General features: G+C 34.1%; 1 protein-coding gene across 1 annotated transcript in view; it reads right to left on the bottom strand.

Annotated features, from left to right (window-relative positions):
- LOC118201166 (lachesin-like) overlaps positions 1 to 19,884 on the bottom strand; it is a 203,843-nt gene that overhangs the window by 120,588 nt on the left and 63,371 nt on the right. Inside the window, exons 5-6 of the mRNA XM_085806916.1 lie at positions 8,449 to 8,577; positions 5,083 to 5,376 (exon numbers count right to left, since the gene is read on the bottom strand). Of these exons, the coding sequence (XP_085663042.1) occupies positions 5,083 to 5,376; positions 8,449 to 8,577 (423 nt within the window). The remainder of the gene's footprint in view (positions 1 to 5,082; positions 5,377 to 8,448; positions 8,578 to 19,884) is intronic.

Below are 19,884 nucleotides of genomic sequence, written 5' to 3'. Positions count from 1 at the left end.
ATAAAATATTATTAAAATCTTTGATTTCCATGTGGCATCACAAATGTGATAGTAAAGCTTTGTAAATTTGGTAAAAGTTTATAATCATTTAACTCTAGAATTTGTGTTGCAAATGATCGACTTTCTGGCGCAGGCATAATCGAACTCACCGTTCCATGTTGGCTGCAAGACTCCACAATGAGTCGGCAGTGATGTTTGCAATTTCCCTAGAAATGCTGGCCTTTAATTCTTCCACTGTCCGTGGTTTATCGCGATAGATAACGCCCTTTAGAAAACCTCATAAAAAGAAATCTGGAGGCGATATATCTGGTGACAGCGGAGGCAACAATCCTTTGGAAATAATTTGGTGCCCAGCTCCTGATCAAATCCATACTTTTTTGACGTGTGACATGTGGCACCATCATGCTGGGAATACCACTCAGTCACGTCCACGTCATAAAGCTGCTTTAAAAATTCATTAAAAATGTGTATGTAACACTCGCTGGTCACTGTTCTCTCGAAACATATTGGTCTCGCAATGCATTCCCACGATTTTCGCCGTTGCACATAAATAACCGCATTAACATTGGATACTTTTTAAAAACCTACACCCCAGTGAAGTAGGTCAGTTCTAAAAGAATCGCCCTGAATCAGTTTTGATGTAGTTGCGTCCTTTCGGAAAAGTCTCAAAGCTCAAAATATGCTACAAATTTGATATTTAACATACGGCTGGCATGGAATCGATGTGGGTGCATATTAATTGCAGAAAATTCTACTGCATAGTACAAATTCTGGGGCTTGAAATAATAAAATCTCGAACCTGCAGGATCTGAAAATTTGAAGCTTTGCAGGAATCTACTGATCTACAAGGGTATCACTTGCTTTGTTATAAAATAATCATTTCTTTGAATTTTGAAATATAGCTTTATAGTGCAGCTCTCTGATTTTCTTATCATCGCAGACGTATTCCTATTTTTAATCTTTTAAATCAAAAACGCGTACCTGGTAAATAGCGTGCACATTTCTTTTGGAACTGTTGATTTTTCAATAATGTTAGTGTTTTAATATTGTTGCGTGCGTACGGATTCGTTACGAAATGAATGCACACGTCCGATGAAAAATGAACAAAAATTTATTATTATCACAACAAATATGATTAAATGTCCTCAAATAATCGTGCAGTATTACAATATATCACAGTAGTGTCTTCTAACTACTCAAACGTTCAAGAGAACTTAATTCAAAACAGCTAAAGAAAGCTAATCCGCGAATTCGCTACAGTCAACAAGAGCAGTTTTCTAAACAACAACAAACTAAGTAACTACTACGAACTGAGAGGTTTTTCATCCTTTTATAAGATTTTAAAATCGCGCGCGAGAATTTTCTAGTACTTTCTCGAAATCAAAAAGAGATATTTATTAAATGTTAAATTCACGCGCTCTTGTATTTTCAATTTTCCGGCTTAGCTTTCTTTTAATATTCGTCACGCGCTGCACTGCGCGGGAAATAAAACCATTTAATTTATAATTGAACTAACATTAGCTTTTTAAATATCAAATTCTTAATATTAAAAAAATCTGAAAGCTTACTGATTTTGCATTGCGCCTAAAGGGGAGTTTTTTAATGTTTTGTGTTATTTTTATTTATTATGTTCTTCGCACTTAAACCTTAAAATTAAGTTCAATAGCAATACCGCAAAAAAATTTTCAAATAGAACAGATCTTTAGAATTTCTGATACACAATCTCGCGTGCTGGAAATAAAAATGTTTTTTTTTTTTTTTTTTTTTTTCCCCATACAGTTTTGCCATGTTTGAAATCATTGAGTTTCTTAATCAAAAACTCGTAAATGCTTTCTAAAATATAAAACAGATAAAACAAATTCCAAATTCGTGCTTCTAGATGCCACATATTCGGGTGGAGACGTACGTTATTCAAGATTGGACGGCTCTAGGTTACCGTTATTTTATCACAGTGCGAGGAACGTACATACATTTATGCAGATTCTTCATTATTTAATTTGTTTAAGTATAATACGAGGTGATTATATTTGGTGGCAACAAGTTAAAAAGTAATTCGCCATTGATAGAGAATCAGCGCGAAATTCCAAAACAAAATTAATAGACTTTCTGGACGATATGCCCCTTTGGGTTAAGAAACACTGAAGGGGTGTAGCAATTAAGGGGCAGTCAAAATTTTTACAAATCTTTTTTATACCGTTTATTATCGTCGAATCATCTCAAAATTTCTGGTCAGTGTAGTAAGGATATTAAGCTATTTTTCTAGTAAAAAATTGAAAAATAGGTAATTTAATCGATTTTGGGGTGCCAAGTACCTTTAAAATAAAAACTGTACAAAATAACGTAATAAATACTATTACAAGAATCGGAAAAAATTATTGCCATAGTTATAAAGAAATTTTATTTAATGTATTTACCGTCGAGCAAAATATTCACATTCAGATTTTCCTAAATTAAACCGGTGAAGATCTGCTTAAGCACAAAATGTTTCGAGATATTTTAACGGCATTTATTTAAAAAACAAATTGTTAAACGAAATGAAGGCAAGCGTATTTGCGAAGTGCGGAAATTTTCACAACGTACTTCCAAGCAAATAATTAAGTTGAGGAAACATTAGGTAGTAGTAAATTATTTGTGCTTCATTTAGGAAATTATTTCTTGAATAAATGAGCTCTGACTGCAAGTCAACCAAGTTTTCACGCAATTAACCACTCTGACTGCTTCACTGTGGCGATCAAAGGCAATAGTTAATTACAAAATTAATTCACTGTTTGTAAAAGTTCGATCAGCCGATGCTTGTAAAATTATTAGGAACTGACATTTTCGATTTTAACAGAAAACAGTGCTAATTAAAGCGTTCGCATCGATGATTTGGGATTAAGAGGGATATTTAAAAAAAATAGATAACAAAGAATATAAACAAAAATTCTATGCGGCAATTTGTTGCTCTCATACACATAAAGCGTTTACTTTATAAAAATCTGATGAGCCTAAATCTGTTAATTTACTCGCTTTTAATACAGCATTATTTATTTGTCACATTACCGGCCGAGCGGTAAAGTCGCTGAACACTGGTAGTTCGGTCCGAGGTTCGAATCCCGCGAACGTGCTGGCTGCATGGGCGTTTTCTTGATTTTCCCCATGTGTAACGTGTATACGAGCCAATTTCCCTTAGAAAGTCCTCCACGAAGGCATCCCTCCCCTTAGGCAGATAGCCCTAGTGTGCTTTGCCATACTTAAATACACCAGAATTTATGGTTTATGTGGAGGGGTATCTGGCTAAGGGGCATGAGGACTTCGTGGAGGACTTTCTGAGGAAAGCTCACTCGTATACACGTTACAGACGAAGAAAACGCAAATGCAACTAGCCCGTTCGACGGATTAGAACTCGCCCTGCCGCTGGTAAGAATTTTCAAAATGGAATTGCTCTTGCATTTCATTCCTTTTAATTAAACCTATATCCAAGCTTATGGCAGTTTATTTATTAACGCTTTGTGTGTTACCTTTATTTATTAAATATCATGTTGTACTTACGCAAACCATAAAATTCAGTTCAACAGCAATATCGCAAAATAATTTCAAAATTAGCATATGTTTAGAATTTTCGATACAGCCTCCCGCGCTGAAGATAATTGTTTTTTTTTTTTTCGTACAGAGTTGCCATTGCTCGCTTTGAAATTGTTGAGTTTCTTAATCAAAAATTCGTTAAATTTTTACAAAATATGAAATCGATAATAAAACAAATTCCAAATCTGGGCTTACAGATGCCCATATTCGCAGGAAGATTATGTTATTCAAAACTGGATGGCTCTAGGTACCCTTGTTTTATCCCAATGCTAGAAACATGCATACATTTATGCAGATTCTTCATTATTTAATTTTCTTTAAATATAATACAGGGCGAAAATATTTGTTGGCAACAATTTGAAAAGTGAAACAACTTACGATCGTGAATCGACGCAAAATGCTAAAACGAATATAATAGTGCTTCTGGGCGAATTGCCTCTTTGGTTTAATAAATCCGATTCAAAAGTGTGAAATGAACATTCTTAAGAACCTCATCTATCACTTTCAAAAAGCTTAGTTTGTTAAAGCACAAGACAAATTTAATTTGAAAAATAAATATGGGTACTTTTCCGTTTCGGCCGGCGCAAATCTCGCCAAGCAGACTTTATTGGTGACAACATCTATACTATATATATATAAAATATTTAAAATGTTAGTTCTAAGAATTTTTTATTTTGAAGGCATTTTAATATCGTTTAAAACTGTGTAAAAAAACCAATAAATAAAGACAATAAATTTGTAAAAAGACATCAATTTAAGAATTTACTATGCTATCATGATTCAACATCCTGATTCGCCGCTTCATACCACGTGACCGCAAGTGATCTCATCTCACGTAAACTATGCTACAAAAATCTAATTCTATCGGTAATTATCTACATTAATTAAGTTAAATCTTAATTTGGAATACAAGTTTAAATGCAAGAATTATTTCAATTCTTTCGAATAGCTTACTCAGAAATTATGTTAACTGCAGCGCTTTACTTCGCTAGAGCATTCTCATTTGAATGGATGAATTTAACCCTTGACTTTGTCTTTTCTATATTTTCGCCTTCGGATGAGCGGTGTGATTGCATCCTTGACTTAATGACCGAGAATGGCCTCAGGCCTTCATAAAATTGAACTACCTGGTAAAAATTCCATGGAATTGTATGCCAGTATTGAAAGAATCAATCAATCTGATAAGAAATGGTTGCGACTTGTTTTGGAAATGAGGCGCAAAAGGTTGCCATCAATGATATTCCGTTTGACGTCGGTTGTACCATTATTGGCGACTTTATCGCCTGCGCCGGCTAAACGGAAAAGCAGATAAATATGTTACAATTTTCCGAATGGCAACAGATTCGAATGAAAAGTGAGACAATTTATACTGATTCGACCCTAAATCCTATTTTAAGACTAGAAGCCCTTTTTGCACTAATAATAAAGCTTAGCGTATTTATGAATAATGCCATTAATACTTTTAGCTATGCTAGAAATATTTTACACGGTTTCCTTGTGAAAGATTTCCATACTTACCGTAAAGCCTGATGGTCCCCTCCGTTTCTCCTAAGGAGTTCTTTGCCACACAGCTATAGGATCCGAAGTCTTCGGGACGGAGATTCTTCACCTTCAAGGTCATCTGCACTTTATAGAGGCCAGTATCCCTCACGATGCTGTTGTACTTAATGTTCGACAAAATCATGACACCACCCCCATCGCGTGTCCAGTATGTCACCGATTTTGGATGGGATTCGAGATTACAGTCTAGAACAACATCGGCACCGATCGCAGCTCCCACAAGTTGATTGGGTATCCAAATCATAGGAGCAACTAAAAAAAAAGAAGTACATTTTAAAAGAACTTTTGCTTTTAAATTGGTTATCTGTGATTGAAGTTGTAAGCTTATTATTTTGAATAACTTGTTCTTTATAATTTCAGATTTTACTCTCACAACAATATAATAAACAGTAAATTCTAGACAGTAAACAAAAACATCTGGAAGTACGAATGTGTGTCTTATTAAAATATATATAAACATATGTTACCGTGAAAGACCGAAATTGGAAAATGTCGACTTTCACCGGAGAATATAAACATTCACCAAATACGTCGGTGAAACACCGAATATTTCGCTGTATATTCGGACCCTCGACAATCACAGGTATGCTCTGATGAAAGTCGAAAAGATAGGTCATAAAGTGCCATAATAGTTTAAGTCGTTGCAATAAATAACATTTGAATCACATAATTTAGTAAGTTTTTTATTACTGTTATTTTATTTTCTCATTTAAAACGTACTGTATAATTAAGTAAGTTTTTAACTTCTATTATTTTCCTTTCTCATATTGAATGTATTGTGTGTTTTAGGTTCTCATGTTCTTAAGTTCTTATTTCAAGTTTCAAGTGCATTTATTCGCGACTGAATTACGGAGAAGAAAATATAATATTGTTAGATGTTCAACATTCACCATAAGTACATGGTGAATGTCGACATTGACCGGTGTAAGTCAGAAATAAGAGTATTTGGAAAATATTTCGGACACACACCAAGAGACTATGTGAATGTTGACATTCACCGGTGAAAGTCGACATTCTCCAGATTTCCGTGTTTCACCGTAACATATATATTATGTTTACGTTACACATGCCGTAGGTTATAAAACGAACAAGATCTTCATAGCTTTTGTAATTGTTTTAACAATATACTATGGTTGGTAATGATTCCAACGACCGACATAATCCATGAACTTATAATTCGATACTATTTGAGGTCTTTTATTAGCTATCTCAGCATCGCAACATTATAATTCTAAATGCAAGCTTCATTAGATGCAAGATCATACTTATTAAGTATGGTAACAATTCGTTCGTTTCCTCTGAAGAGTTAGCGAATGATTTTCTATAATGTTTATTGTTTTAAAAGTAAGTTTTTTAAAATTTTTGGAGAAAATTCTTTTTATCTTCTCTGATAGTTCTTGCTAAATATATTTAAAAAAAAAAAAAGGGCAAATGAACCAAATTTGAATTCTCAGCTGCAAATGAACCAAAGAATGTTTGGTTCATTTGCCCTTTTGCAGCTGAGGGATATGATTCGGTAAAAGCATCGAAACTAGTCCTGTGAAAATTTGAAAAAATATTACGCTGATTTTTGTTGTTTGACTAAATTAAACGTTGAGTTGCTAGTTTTTATTTAACCGATAACAAAATCACAATAGCCGCTTGAACTCCTCCCACAGCTAAGAAAACACGTGCATGGCAGAGTGTCGATTGCCACGCGATATTATGGGCGATGGCATTAAATATCCCCAGTAACTATCAGCGCCCGAATTAACTCGTGGAATAGGAAAACCAAAACGGCATCTATTCCCGAGATATCTCGGGAGCGGTCGTTAAAAACCGTTTTTTTTAAAACATTTCTGACTGTTGCCATTTACCGTTAGTTCACAGACTCGCCCTCGGGCTCTGTTGACGTCTCGGCGAAGATTCCTCAATGGATATTTAAATTTTAGCCAGGTCTGCCTCTTTTCCGTTGGGGATCACAAGACCCTGGTCCTTTGACGGAGGCACTTCATAGGGTCTCATCATATTAATATGATAAGTAGCTAATATTTGATCAGGAATAGCAGGATCTGCAATGTCATATGTTGTGGGAGATGTATTAGTAGTGACTAGGCATATTTTATTTTATTTTCTTGTTAATGGATCTACTGACTGGATGTAGAGATATCCATACTTTGTCACGAGACTCACAGTTAGATTGTCTACGTCTCTTCAGCGAAGTATTCCTTTCTTTTGTCTTGTTTTTTTTTTTTTTTCGACACGCTGCTTGATTTGAGGTGTCAAACGAGCTTTCAGATAAGGCGTAATTTCAGCAAAAGTTGTCGTTTTCAATAAAGTCCCAATCACGTGTGTTTCCGCTAAGAGAAACTAGACGTCGAAAGCGACAATTCTCAGAACCAGCACATTTCCACGAAACATCTGTACCTATGTCACCATTTATACTTGATCCTTCAAAAGCAGAGCTTTTGTCTGATTGGTTGATCTCTACGCGGGACAGAGCTGCAGCCGAAACATTTTCGGCGAGGTTTCATAAAATCCCGCGTAGCCGGTACATCGTTTCCGTAACTAGGCGGGACTTCGCTTTTAGAGAAGCGCTGCTTTTTCTAGCAATCCTCCCGTTTAAAACAATGCTACCAGAATCTCGTACCTCAGGAAAGCCCCGTCGCTAGATGTGATAATCTCTTAAATTCTCTTCCGAACTGCAAATAAAAGAATTTTAAAATTTATAAAAATTAAAATATCGGGGATAAAGAAGTGCGTTTTGTCCCCCCCCCAAAAAAAAAAACCTAAAGAATTTGTATTTTTGTTGTTGTTTTTGGCAACAGCCTTGAGCACTTTACCGGTGATGGGGCGATTTAGTTTAATTCCCTTCCGCCAAATTTTGAATGACAGCACCCCAAAAGGGCGGGTCCAAGGCTCTCTCACCCTAACTCTCGAGAGGACTGTAGGCTCGCCCCATATATAGAGTCCCCCATGCCGCAAGGACACTATACATTTAGAAACATCCATGCCTTCTCCGAGATTCGAACCCGAGGCCTTCGGCAAGGCAGTCAGCGAAACTAACTACTATAACGGTTGGGCGACAATTTGCATTCAGCATGGAAATTTTAAATCGAAGCTTAAAAATTGTAAAAATTCTCAATATTTCAAATAATTCTGAATATGCTAATATTCAATTTTGCTTTAAACTTAAGATAACATTTCGTTGCTGGAAAAGACTGAATCACGAACAAAACAATATTCAAAAATATCAATGCATTTTTGTTACGAAAGTAATTTATTTTTAAGCATACTTTATAATGAGAGAGTATTAATTCAATAAATTCAGTTTCGAATACTTACAGTTGACGTTGAGCATGATTCTCTTGCTGACAGAAGGTTGAACTCCATTGGATGCGATACATAAATAGGCTGCCATATGAAGTCGACTTGTTTTCGTGATGTTTAAAAACTGCCCTTCGACAATTGGCACTGAAAAGACAAATTATACAAGTAATGTTCTTCTGTTATTTACATTACAACCATTACAAAATTCAAAATAATACCAAAAATAAGAATTAAATAGTGAAAAAATTTCGGGAAGGACAAAAACAGAAATTAATTCTGAAAGCTTTCAGATTTTATATTACCACCAAAGGGGCATTTTTTAACGTTTTGTGTGTTACTTTTACTTATTAAATATCATGTTCTTCGCAGAGTTTTTATGTATTTTTCCCTTGCCATGAAGGGATGACTGAATTAATTGAATAAGAAATACCGAATCGTCTGTGAAAAAGTATTTCTTTTATACATCGTTTTAGATTTATTATAATATTTGCATAGAACATCTCGCAACGATTAGATAATTCTTCAGATGATATAAATTTTGTGCATTATGAGTTATAAAATGAATGAGAATTAACGCTGTTAAGTAAACCTAGCGCCAGAGTTTCGCTATGGTAAACAAAAATAGTGAATTTTAAACAGTGCATTTATTCTACTGCGGTTTATTCGCTATCGACAAAGTAGATTTAATTCAATGCAATAAGTTTAAATGAAATGCAAGAAAAAATGCGTATAATTTAATACTCCGTACAAGAAGTCACGTGGTGTATACAGCAGATTTTTTAATAAGTCTTCGTGTGCTGCTGTTAAAATTCCGCCGTTGTTCCGTTGCACGCGCGCAACAATGTAAAACGAAATTTCCTTTTATTTAAATATTACTATTTCCTCTGCTGGGAGTTTAAAAGCTCATTTTTCTGTGTACAGTTATTATTAAGAACATATACTTCAGTTTGAAACTTATAAATAAAGCAAAGTTAAATAAATTAGAACAAAAAGGAATAAAATCGTGTTCTTGAGAAATATGCTAAAACAAATATATATTTATGATCCATCTGTACTTAAAAAGGCGCCGAAAATGGGAAAAAAATACGAGATACCACAAACTAAGGCTTGAAGTTTTTCTGTCCATAAAATTAGTGCATCTTTTATCTGGGAATCTGTAAGTTTAATTAGTACATTTTATTTTATTCTTACTCACTTATCTGGTAGCTCAATTATCATTCCGAAAACATACTTTCCCTGATAGCAGTAATTAAATATTAACATTAGGTGTTCAAATATTTATTTCTGTTATACTTGTACTTAGACTCTATTGAAATTACTTCAGTTTCAAGTGCTTATTTTATATCGGGTGGCTGATTAGGAATGAAAGTACTCAATTACGTATTTCGTCAGGTAAATACAGAGCTATTTAAAAAGACAACGAAAATATCTGATCGGGACAATACATGACTATTAAATTTCGGACTATTAAATTTGGAACACTTTTTGCTGCATTTCATTTAATTTTATTTCCCTGAATTTCATTAGATATATTACTCATTAAATCAATTCATTTCTCACTTCGAGGGAAGCCAAAAATACACAAAAATTTAAATAACTTCGTTAAAAATTTAAAATACACAAAAAACAAAAACATAAATATAAAAAAAATAAAAATTAGAATTTCTATCCAAAACCAAACGATTCGGCCACCGGGCAGAAAGACAAATTTTGTTGGTGCACAAAATTGAAAATTAATTTTTGGACCCACTCGGCAAAAAGACACTTAAGTTGGCGCACAAACTGACTTAATTCATTATTCTACCAAGTTTCAAATGTAAACAAATGGCCGTCTCATCAGGATTTGCACCGCCACTTAAATATTAGATTGTTACAATTCTACAACTATTTCATGCAAATTACCTAAAAGCGCAAATACCTGTTCGTTACGCGTAGTAGCACGTAAACAAGTTTTAAACTGTAGATAAGTCTACAGCTATTGCAAGCAGATTCATTAAAGGGATAAAAACCTTCAGAGGAACATAAGAACAACATAATTCAATCACTTTTAAAGCAAAAAAATGCACAGTTTATTAACAAACAAGATTGAAAAAACTGTGCTCTCTGATCTGGGCAACATAGAGGGTATATATGTATCAGCTTTTGTCAGGAATAAATAGATTGTTGAAGAATCATAAATGTAGTCGTAGCTTAAATAACCAAACGATAAGTTTAAAAAACAGGATCCATTTATTATTATTCAGGAGAAATAGCAGTTACAAAAATCAGATATCCAGAGTAAATAAAAATAATTACTAATAACATTTTGTATGAAGTTTACTGCATCGTAACATTTAAGACAAAAGCCTAGATATTCCTTTTGCGAGTCCTTTTATAGCCTCTGGAAAGGCGGAGCTTCCAAGAAATGACGTCAGCCTCGTCAGCCAATCTAGTTCGCTTTAAACATCTCCAGAACAATCTATAACTCTACGTGTACAAAAGGCGGGAAAAACAACTTGACTACGGGGCTGTGGATTTAATTCCACGTACTTTCAAATAAGAGACCGTCGCAATTAAAAAATAAAAAGAACATATAGTGAGAATTTTAAGTGTATTCTTGACTATGGAATTTTATTATTACATACATATATATATATATATATATATATATATATATATACTTTTTTTTGATGCGGCCGATTGCAGGTAAAAGGAGAGGTGCAGAACTACAATTTATAGCAGTCACATAAACGAAACTTTATGATTTTAACCAGTTAACTGTGGAGCCCTCGTTTAAGAGTGCGCACCGTTTTGTGTCGCCAGAATCGAGCCATGACGAGTATATTCGTCAATCACAGAGTAAGTTGCACTGGTAAGATGCTGGATGAAAAAGATGGGTTCATTTTATTATTAATATTTACTTATTTGGTTAAAAAAAGCATATATTACATACATATTAAACTAAAAACGCAATCAATTAAAATGAAATATTATGCATATAAAAGTAAGAATTTAAATTCCTGCTGTGGAGTGATATTCAGCGAAGCAGGGTACTATACACAATGGGACAAATCGAGCACCAGTAACGCGATTCCTTCCTGATCTTAAGTTTGTAGCAATGCGAACACCTTCGCGTAGGGTTTTTTTTTCGATGTTCTGGGTATATAATCTGGAACATGATTCCCGCTTAATTGGCTTATATTATGTATAAATGGCCGACATTATGTGCATTTATTTCTTTCAGTTGCATGCATCGCAAAAGTCTTCAAGAAATTTGAGCAAAAAGTTGATAAGTCATAATGTTCCATTATTCTTTTAATATAATATGAATGCATTCAAACGCATAATGTCTAAGAAATGGAGAAATATCTTTTTGTAGTACTTTTTAAGTCGTTTTCTTGCTATGATAATTCCATTGCTCATATCCACTCCACCCATTTTTACTTCCTTGTACGAAGTAAAAAGGAAGTATTGTAATCGCGAAACGTTTCAGGCAGCATATTGCAACGAAAATATCCATTTTGCCCGCTTTCGAATGCAATTTAACGATGTTTTTGCGTGATATCTCTACGTAAGAAAAGAATAAAAGACTCTTTTCCTCCAAAAAAATTATAAAACTGCTTTAAAATGAATTCTGAAGAGAATTTTTTCGTGACGTCTGTACGAACGTATGTACGTACGTATCTCGCATATCTCACAAACGAGTAGCCTTAGAACGTTGAAATTTTGTATATAGGACTACTATAACATGTAGATGTGCACCTCGTGTTTTGGTTGCAATCGGCAGTGCCAAACGTATATAAATATATTTATATATATATCCACTCTGTTACCCGGCTCAATGATCTCAGTTTCTTTACTCTTATATGTTTGTAAATTGTACATGTTTGCTTTAAAAATGATTAAATTATGTTGTTCTTATCTTCTGGTTAAGGTTTCGTAATTTTTAATACAGATATTTTGAGTTTTTATATATTTTTGCCTTGTCGCGAAGTGAGAACTGAATTAATTGAAAGAGAAATACTCAATCGTCTGTGAAAAACTGTTTATGTTTTGTTTTGTTTGCTTAATTTCTTTTATACACAGTTCTAGCTTTATTATAGTATTTGAATAGTACATGTGGCAACGATTAGATAATTCTTTAAATGAGATACATTTTGTGCATTCTGAGTTACAATATGAACAAAATATAATATTGTAAAGTGAACCTAGCGCCAGACTGTCGCTATGGTAAACAAATAGAATTTGAATTTTAAAGAATGCATTTATTCTATTGTGGTTTATGCGCTGTTGGCGAAGTAGATTTAATTCAATCCAGTAAGTTTAAACGAAATGAAGAAAGAAATGCATATAATTTAGTATTTCGCACAAGGAAGTCATGTGGTGTACACATCAGATTTTTTTATTATAATCAATCACTAGCTCCTTTTCTCTGTTTCTATTACGTTGCTTTACACGCGCGTTGCTTACACTGCTTTATACGCATGACGAGTATACTCGTCAATACACAAAATCGTGCCGCTTCTCCATGACGAGTATACACGTCAATCACAGTTATATTACATTAGCTCCTTAAGAGAAGTCGTTTTTTAGTTATTCGAGATAACTACGTGTGTACATATGGAAGTTCAAGAAAAAAATCTCTTTTGAATCCATTTTAAATTTATTTTGCAATCGGGTTTCGAAAAAAAAAGTCTTTTGTTCTGCACACACGTGCAAATGTCACGCAAAAATATCGTTCAGATAGATTCGAAAACTGTGAAAATGGATATTTTCGTTGAAGTATTATAACTAAAATGCTCCTCTATTACGCAACTTCCTTCACTTTGTACAAGGAAGTAAAAACATCAGTACTTCAAGCAATATTAGTTACTTTCCAAAGGCTGTGAGAGAGAAGAGAAGAAAACTTTTATATATATAAATAAATTCAGATCAAGAAGAAGCATATGTGTTGTACAAGCAGCGACATGCTAGATGAATTTAATGAAAGATTTAAGAAATTAAATCACTTTTCTGAACACCGAAGAGCAAAAGTTTCATTTAAGATTTTAAACTTTAAGAATATTCAAAACATTTTGTTTCTTCTGCTTTACGTGTTAACTTAACTTTCTAAAAGATTTTTTTCTCATTAATCATACGCGTTCTAAGAGCGAAGAAGAAAAGTTCATTGTTGAAATTTAGAAGGGTCACAGTAAGTCTACTTCTAATCTTAATATATACAAAATCAATAAATCTTCCAGTTTAAGAATTTTCGTGTGCAGGTCTGGTTAAATGGGAATCTTATGTTAATACGAAGCTATACTTCTTCTCTGATTCCGGTGCAAAATGATTAATGAGTCATCAGAACCAAGAACTGATGTCAGATTAAGCCTTGCTGTTGGGTTTGCATGCAGAGATTAGAGAACCTCCAATTTAACACGCATCCAGTCCTCAAAATCGGTTACATTCCAAATATCTGAAATTGATTCTCAATCATTGGAAGAAATTTGGAAAACCTTTGTTTAAGGGGATTCATACACTTTAACACCCATAAGATCTTCGAACATGTGACTGTTGCAAGAATTGGGATAACTTATTAACACTCATGTCCATAAATTAAGGATAATGCAAAATCAGGCAAAGGAAGAGTCAGAAGCAAAACAAATTTGACTTATTTGTAAAGCTTATTTATTAAACAAAAGGTAAAGAGCAAAAAAAAAAAAGATGCTATATGTTTGATATTAATAAAAAAATTAGCGATTTTTTCTCCCTGGAGCAAATTACAAAAAAAAAAAAAAAAAAAAAACCTATTTACAAAAAACCAATATTACATGGTTGGTATGATTGTTAATACATTGTATGTGTCCCAGACGATGCAATACAGTCCGTACAACGCCTAGGCATGCTGAGTATCAAATCTCAAATATACGCCTAGGCATGCTGAGTATCAAATCTCAATATCAAAATGCTGAGTATCGATCTGATCTTGGGGGATTTTACACCACTCAAAAAGCAATGCTCTCCGAAGTTTCGGTAGACATGTAGGAGGAGGTTGACGGGCTGCAACTCGTCGGCGAAGCATGTCCCACACGTGCTCTACTGGCACCAAACGAGCACACCTGCACCACCGTAACGGTGTCGTTCAATGATGTTTTCTTGGTGGTAACGGGTACCTGGAGCTCTCCATATGAAAGTCCGGCGAGAATCAGACTGCAAGCTAAACCTGGTCTCGTCGGAAAACATCACACAAGCCCACTGTTGCGGTGTACACAATGCATGCTCTCTACTCCAGGCTAATCGCAGGCGACCGTGAGTTGCAGTAAGTGGAACGCATCTGACAGGTCTACGAGCATATAGATCAATCTGCCCAAAGCGTCTGTACACTGTCTGCCTTGAAACTGTCGTACCAGTGGCTGAAGAGAGCTGACAAGACAGGTCTCAGCCTTTGCTCCGCCTGTTTCTTTTGGCAGTAACTGCCAAATACCGGTCCTCATTCGGCGTTGTAACTCTGCGGCAACCTGTGCTGTAACGTCTACTCACATTACCATCATCTTGGAATCGTTGCGAAAGCCTGGAGATGACAGTCTGGGCAATTCCAAGTTCGTCTGATACTTCCAGTTGGGTACGCCCACATTTCAGACGGCCGATAATTCTACCACGTAAAAGATCATCCAAATGCGTTCTTTGTGTCATAACTATTCGGTTATTGCACTGAACTGCTTATAAAGCGCCTGCGAAAAATTTTACTTCTTTGCCTGTATTCCTTATATATCACTCTCTTACACTCTCGTCATTGTGACGTACCATCGGTGTCATCTGGTTACTTCCTGAAATTTGCATATGATTCTTGAAGATGTGTGTAGTGATTTTACAGGTGATATATTTATTTTAGAGTTCGATTTCCGCGTGACTCCGAATTATCCTTAATTTATGGACATGAGTGTATTTTAGAAGCAAATTACTTCCAAATTTTTACAGCTGACTACATAATATAGCTGCTTTCTGAAATAGTAATCAGAAATTTTGTTTTGCCACGAAATATTTTTATAATTTAATTCGCTTTGTGACAAAATTTTTCGTCATGTTTTCACCTTGCGCGCAGAGTTTAAGACATTATGTTGCATAATTTAATTCCATATTTAATATAGAGCTTTTATAACATTTGGAAACTACTGTGAACCAAAAATTTTAAGAATTTCACGTTAACGTTTTATTTTATTTGGAGTTGAGTTTAAAAAATGCATTTTATTAAAAAATATCTAATGTTTTCGTGCATACAATTTTTTAATATAAAATATTCATCAGATTTTTGGTTCAGTTAGAAAATATTACCCATATAAAGAATTCCATCTAATTTCAAGTATGTACCATTATCCATTATTAAAATATGCGCGCAAGGTGGAAACGTGAGGCATCATTTTGTCACAAAGCGGATTAAATTACATAAATATTTGTGGCAACAAAACTGTCTGGTTACTAGTTTCCAAAGCAGCTATATTAATGTAGTCAGCTGTAAAATGTCGGAAGTAATTGCTTTTAAAATAAATAAAATATCCTAGAGCTCCCTTAAAATTTCATTGTTTCAAAAAATTCTAAATTTAAGTTCTAAACTTCGAAAATGAAAACGCATTTTAGATATACATGTGTACTTTCTGGTAATACTGTCTAAGTTTCTGGTAAGCACATTTTTAGTTCAGGTGATTGGAATAAGGGCGGAGTAAGATCATAAAATAAAATTTCGTAAAGATTGCTAAATAAATAATGTAAACTGCCATACTGCAAGAAGACAACACAGCATTTCTCTGAAGAGTATCTCTAATTATGTATATTTTACACAGGTTTTCAAGTTTATTCTATACAGACTATACTAACTGTAAATATTGTTGCGTGCGTACGGGTTCGTTATGAAATGAATGCACAAGTCCGATGAAAAATGAACAAAAATTTATTATTATCACAACAAAAATGCTTAACTTTTCTCAAATTATCATGCAGTATTACAATACCTCACAGTAGTTTCTTTTAACTACTCAAATGTCCAATAGAAAGTAATTCAAAACAGCTAAAGAACGCTAATCCGCGAATTCGCTACAATCAACAAGAGCAGTTTTCTAAACAACAACAAACTAAGCAACTACTACAAACTGAGATGTTTTCCTCCTTTTATAAGATTTTAAAATCACGCGCTAGAATTTTCCAGTACTTTCTCGAAATCAAAAAGAGATATTTATTTATTTAATGCACGCGCTCTTGTATTTTCAATTTTCCGGCTTAGCTTTCTTTTAATATTCGTCACGCGCTGCACTACGCGAGAAATAAAACCATTTAATTTATAACTGAACTAACATTAGCTTTTTAAATACCAAATTCGTAACAATATCATATTTGTAAGGAAGGACATAATTAGAAGTATGATTTCTCTAAGGAAATTTCGGTTTATTAATCTGTAAATTACTTAGAAACTGGTAATTTCTTTGGTCTTATATAGTTTTTCTCCGACCGTCGAGAAATCTCTATGGCGTTCTGCTTCTAGAAATTACTGGAAGGCGTATGAGAGCCGAGTACGGTTTAAGCTAATATAGAAATCAAGTAATATAGTAATCAATTACATTTATTCAATTATAATATCCATTACGTTATACAGGAATCGGACCCAAATGTAGCCAAATAGTCGCCAAGGTTGGAGACTTTTGGCGATTTTTCGCCGAAATATTTTTTGATTCTTGACATTTATATTTTAATTCAATAAACATTACGTTCAATACACATTACTGACTGATGAAACTAAGATAAATAATTAGAAAACGATCTTTCTTCAGTCGATTGCGGATCATATTAATCTCCTAACATGTGGTTTTAGGATTTTTAAGAGAAATAATTCACTGACATAAGTTACTGTCCAAATGCCATATCTAAATGCGAAAGATGTACGTTGCTATCTAAATGCACAATAGATAAGCGTACTGTCTAAATGCTCAGTGTCTAAGTGCATACAGTTTAAATACGAAGTAGGCTATGTCGCTACGCTATGTCCACCTTTCGTGTAGGCTAAGTTTCGCTGTACATTTAAGGGGACTCATACACCTTAAAACCCATAAGATGTTCGAATAGGTGACTGTTGCAAGAATTGGGATAACTTATTTATTTTAAAAGCAATTACTACCAACTTTTTACAGCTGACTGCATAATATAGCTGCTTTCTGAAATAGTCATCAGAAAGTTTGTGTTGCCACAAATATTTTTATAATTTAATCCGCTTTGTGACCACATTTTTCGTCATGTTTCCAACTTGCGCGCACAGTTTGAAACATTCTGTTTCATAATTTAATTCCATATTTAATATATAGCTTTTATAACGTCTGGAAACAACTGTGACCCTAAAATTCTAAAAATTTCATGTTAAATTTTTATTTTATTTCGAGTTGAGTTTATAAAATGTATTTTATTAAAGGAATTTGTAATGTTTTCGTCCATAAAATTTTTCAATAGTAAAATATTCATCAGATTGTTGGTTCAGGTAGAAAACAGTGCCCATATAAAGAATTCTGTCTAATTTCAAGTATGTACCATTAGTCATTTTTAAAATATCATGCGCGCAATGTGGAAATATGGCGAAATATTTTGTCACGAAGAGGATTAAATTACAAAAATATTTGTTCTTTCTGGTTACTAGTTTCCAAAGCAGCTATATCATGAAGTCAGCTGTAAAAAGTTGGAAGTAATTGCTTTTAAAATAAATAAAATATCCCAATTCTTGCAATAGTCACATATTCGAAGATCATGAGGGGTTTAAGGTGTATGAGTCCCCTTAATGCTGTAAATATGTTATATCCTAATGTTATGTCGCTACGCAATGTTCCTATGCTGTCATGTTGCAATGCTGATGTCTCGTTATGTTTATGCTACACTATGTTATGTCGCCATGCAATGCCCACCTGTCTTGTAGGTGTAATTTGTGTTCTAAATAACTGGTTCTCATCCATTAGAAACTGACATTTTCTGACTCACAAACTCAATAGGTGAAACAAATTTAAAACATCCCAAAACTGGCTGCCCACGAGCGGCCGAGTGGTAAAGTCGCTGAACATTGGTAGCTCGGTCCGAGGTTCGAATCCCGCGAACGGGCTATCTGCAATGTCTCTTTCGTGGTTTTCCCCATGTGTAACATGTATACGAGCCAGTTTCCCTTAGAAAGTCCTCCTCAAAGGCATCCCTCCCCTTAGGCAGATAGCCCTCGTGACTTTGCCATAACTAAATACAAATACACCTTTAGAAAGTCCTCCACGAAGGCATCCCTCCCCTTAGGCAGATAGCCCTAGTGTGCTTTGCCATAATTAAATACACGAAACCCAAACTGGCTATCTCTTGAAATAATAAATCATTTCTCAGTTTTACTAACTGTAATATTTAATTTATATAAGTAATAACAATATAAACAGGTGGATAAATCATTATTAACTGTTCCACTATGGCATTTGGGAATACTAAGAGAGAGAGAAAATAATCTTAAAAATTTCACTCACATATTCTTCGGAAAACACAACCTTGAGGGAAGGTTTCCTAGTCACGGAGGAAGTCTATTTCCTTGAGCCAATACTGTGGTTACAGTTTAACTAACACTCTCGCGTTGAAGTCCATTCTGTACAAAAATATCTGAAAATGGGATGAAGTTCTTTTTGTAAAACTAACCGCCAGATCAGTGAAAAGTTCGTTTTTCAGGTACATATTCCTACGTGGAACGTCTATGTGTCAGTAACCACAGATGCCGGATAGCAAATACTTCTACCTAAATACTTCTTAATACCTAATTCCTTACCTAAATTCTTCTTTAATAACAAATACTTCTACCTGGGAATGTTTATGTGTTTGGAACCTCAGGTGCCGGATACTAATGATAGATACTTCTGTTTGAAACTTCCAAGTGTCAGACATATTCAGTTCGGGAATGTCAAATTTTCGGATACCCACTATGTTACTCGGCTCGGGAAGCTTCGTTTTTTTATTCTTATTTGTTGGTAAATTGTGCATTTTTTGCTTTAAAAATGATTGAATTATGTTGTTCTTATCTTCCGGTTTATGCCTATAGGTATTCCGCATACAGTAGTTGTAGAATTATCAATAATTTAAAAGTTGTTTAAATACGGCTAAGTCTGTTTTTACCATAGAAGCCCTTTTTGTTTACATTTGAAACTTAGCAGAATAGTGAAGTAAGTCTTTCTTCACCTGCTGTGTCTTTTTGCGGAGTGGGACCAAAAGAAAACTCTTAGTTTTATTCACCGAGAAATCTGCCTTCTTGCTTGCTGGCCGAATTCCTTGTTTTTGGGTAGAAACTGTAATTGCAAAATAAATTTATTTTATTGTTTTAACTGTATTTGGTGTTTTATGTTTATCTATATCTTCCAATTTTTAAGGAAAATATTTTGAGTTTTTATGCGTATTTGTTTTGACGCGAGGTGAGAACTGAATTAATTGATTGAGGAATATATCTTTAAT

This window comes from Stegodyphus dumicola, chromosome 12 (genome assembly GCF_044657685.1).
Source record: "Stegodyphus dumicola isolate Sdum_Otavi_A_Nest chromosome 12, ASM4465768v1".
Taxonomy (NCBI): domain Eukaryota; kingdom Metazoa; phylum Arthropoda; class Arachnida; order Araneae; family Eresidae; genus Stegodyphus; species Stegodyphus dumicola.
The sequence above is the reverse complement of the archived record's forward strand: the minus strand, read 5'-3'. Positions and strand labels throughout refer to the sequence as shown.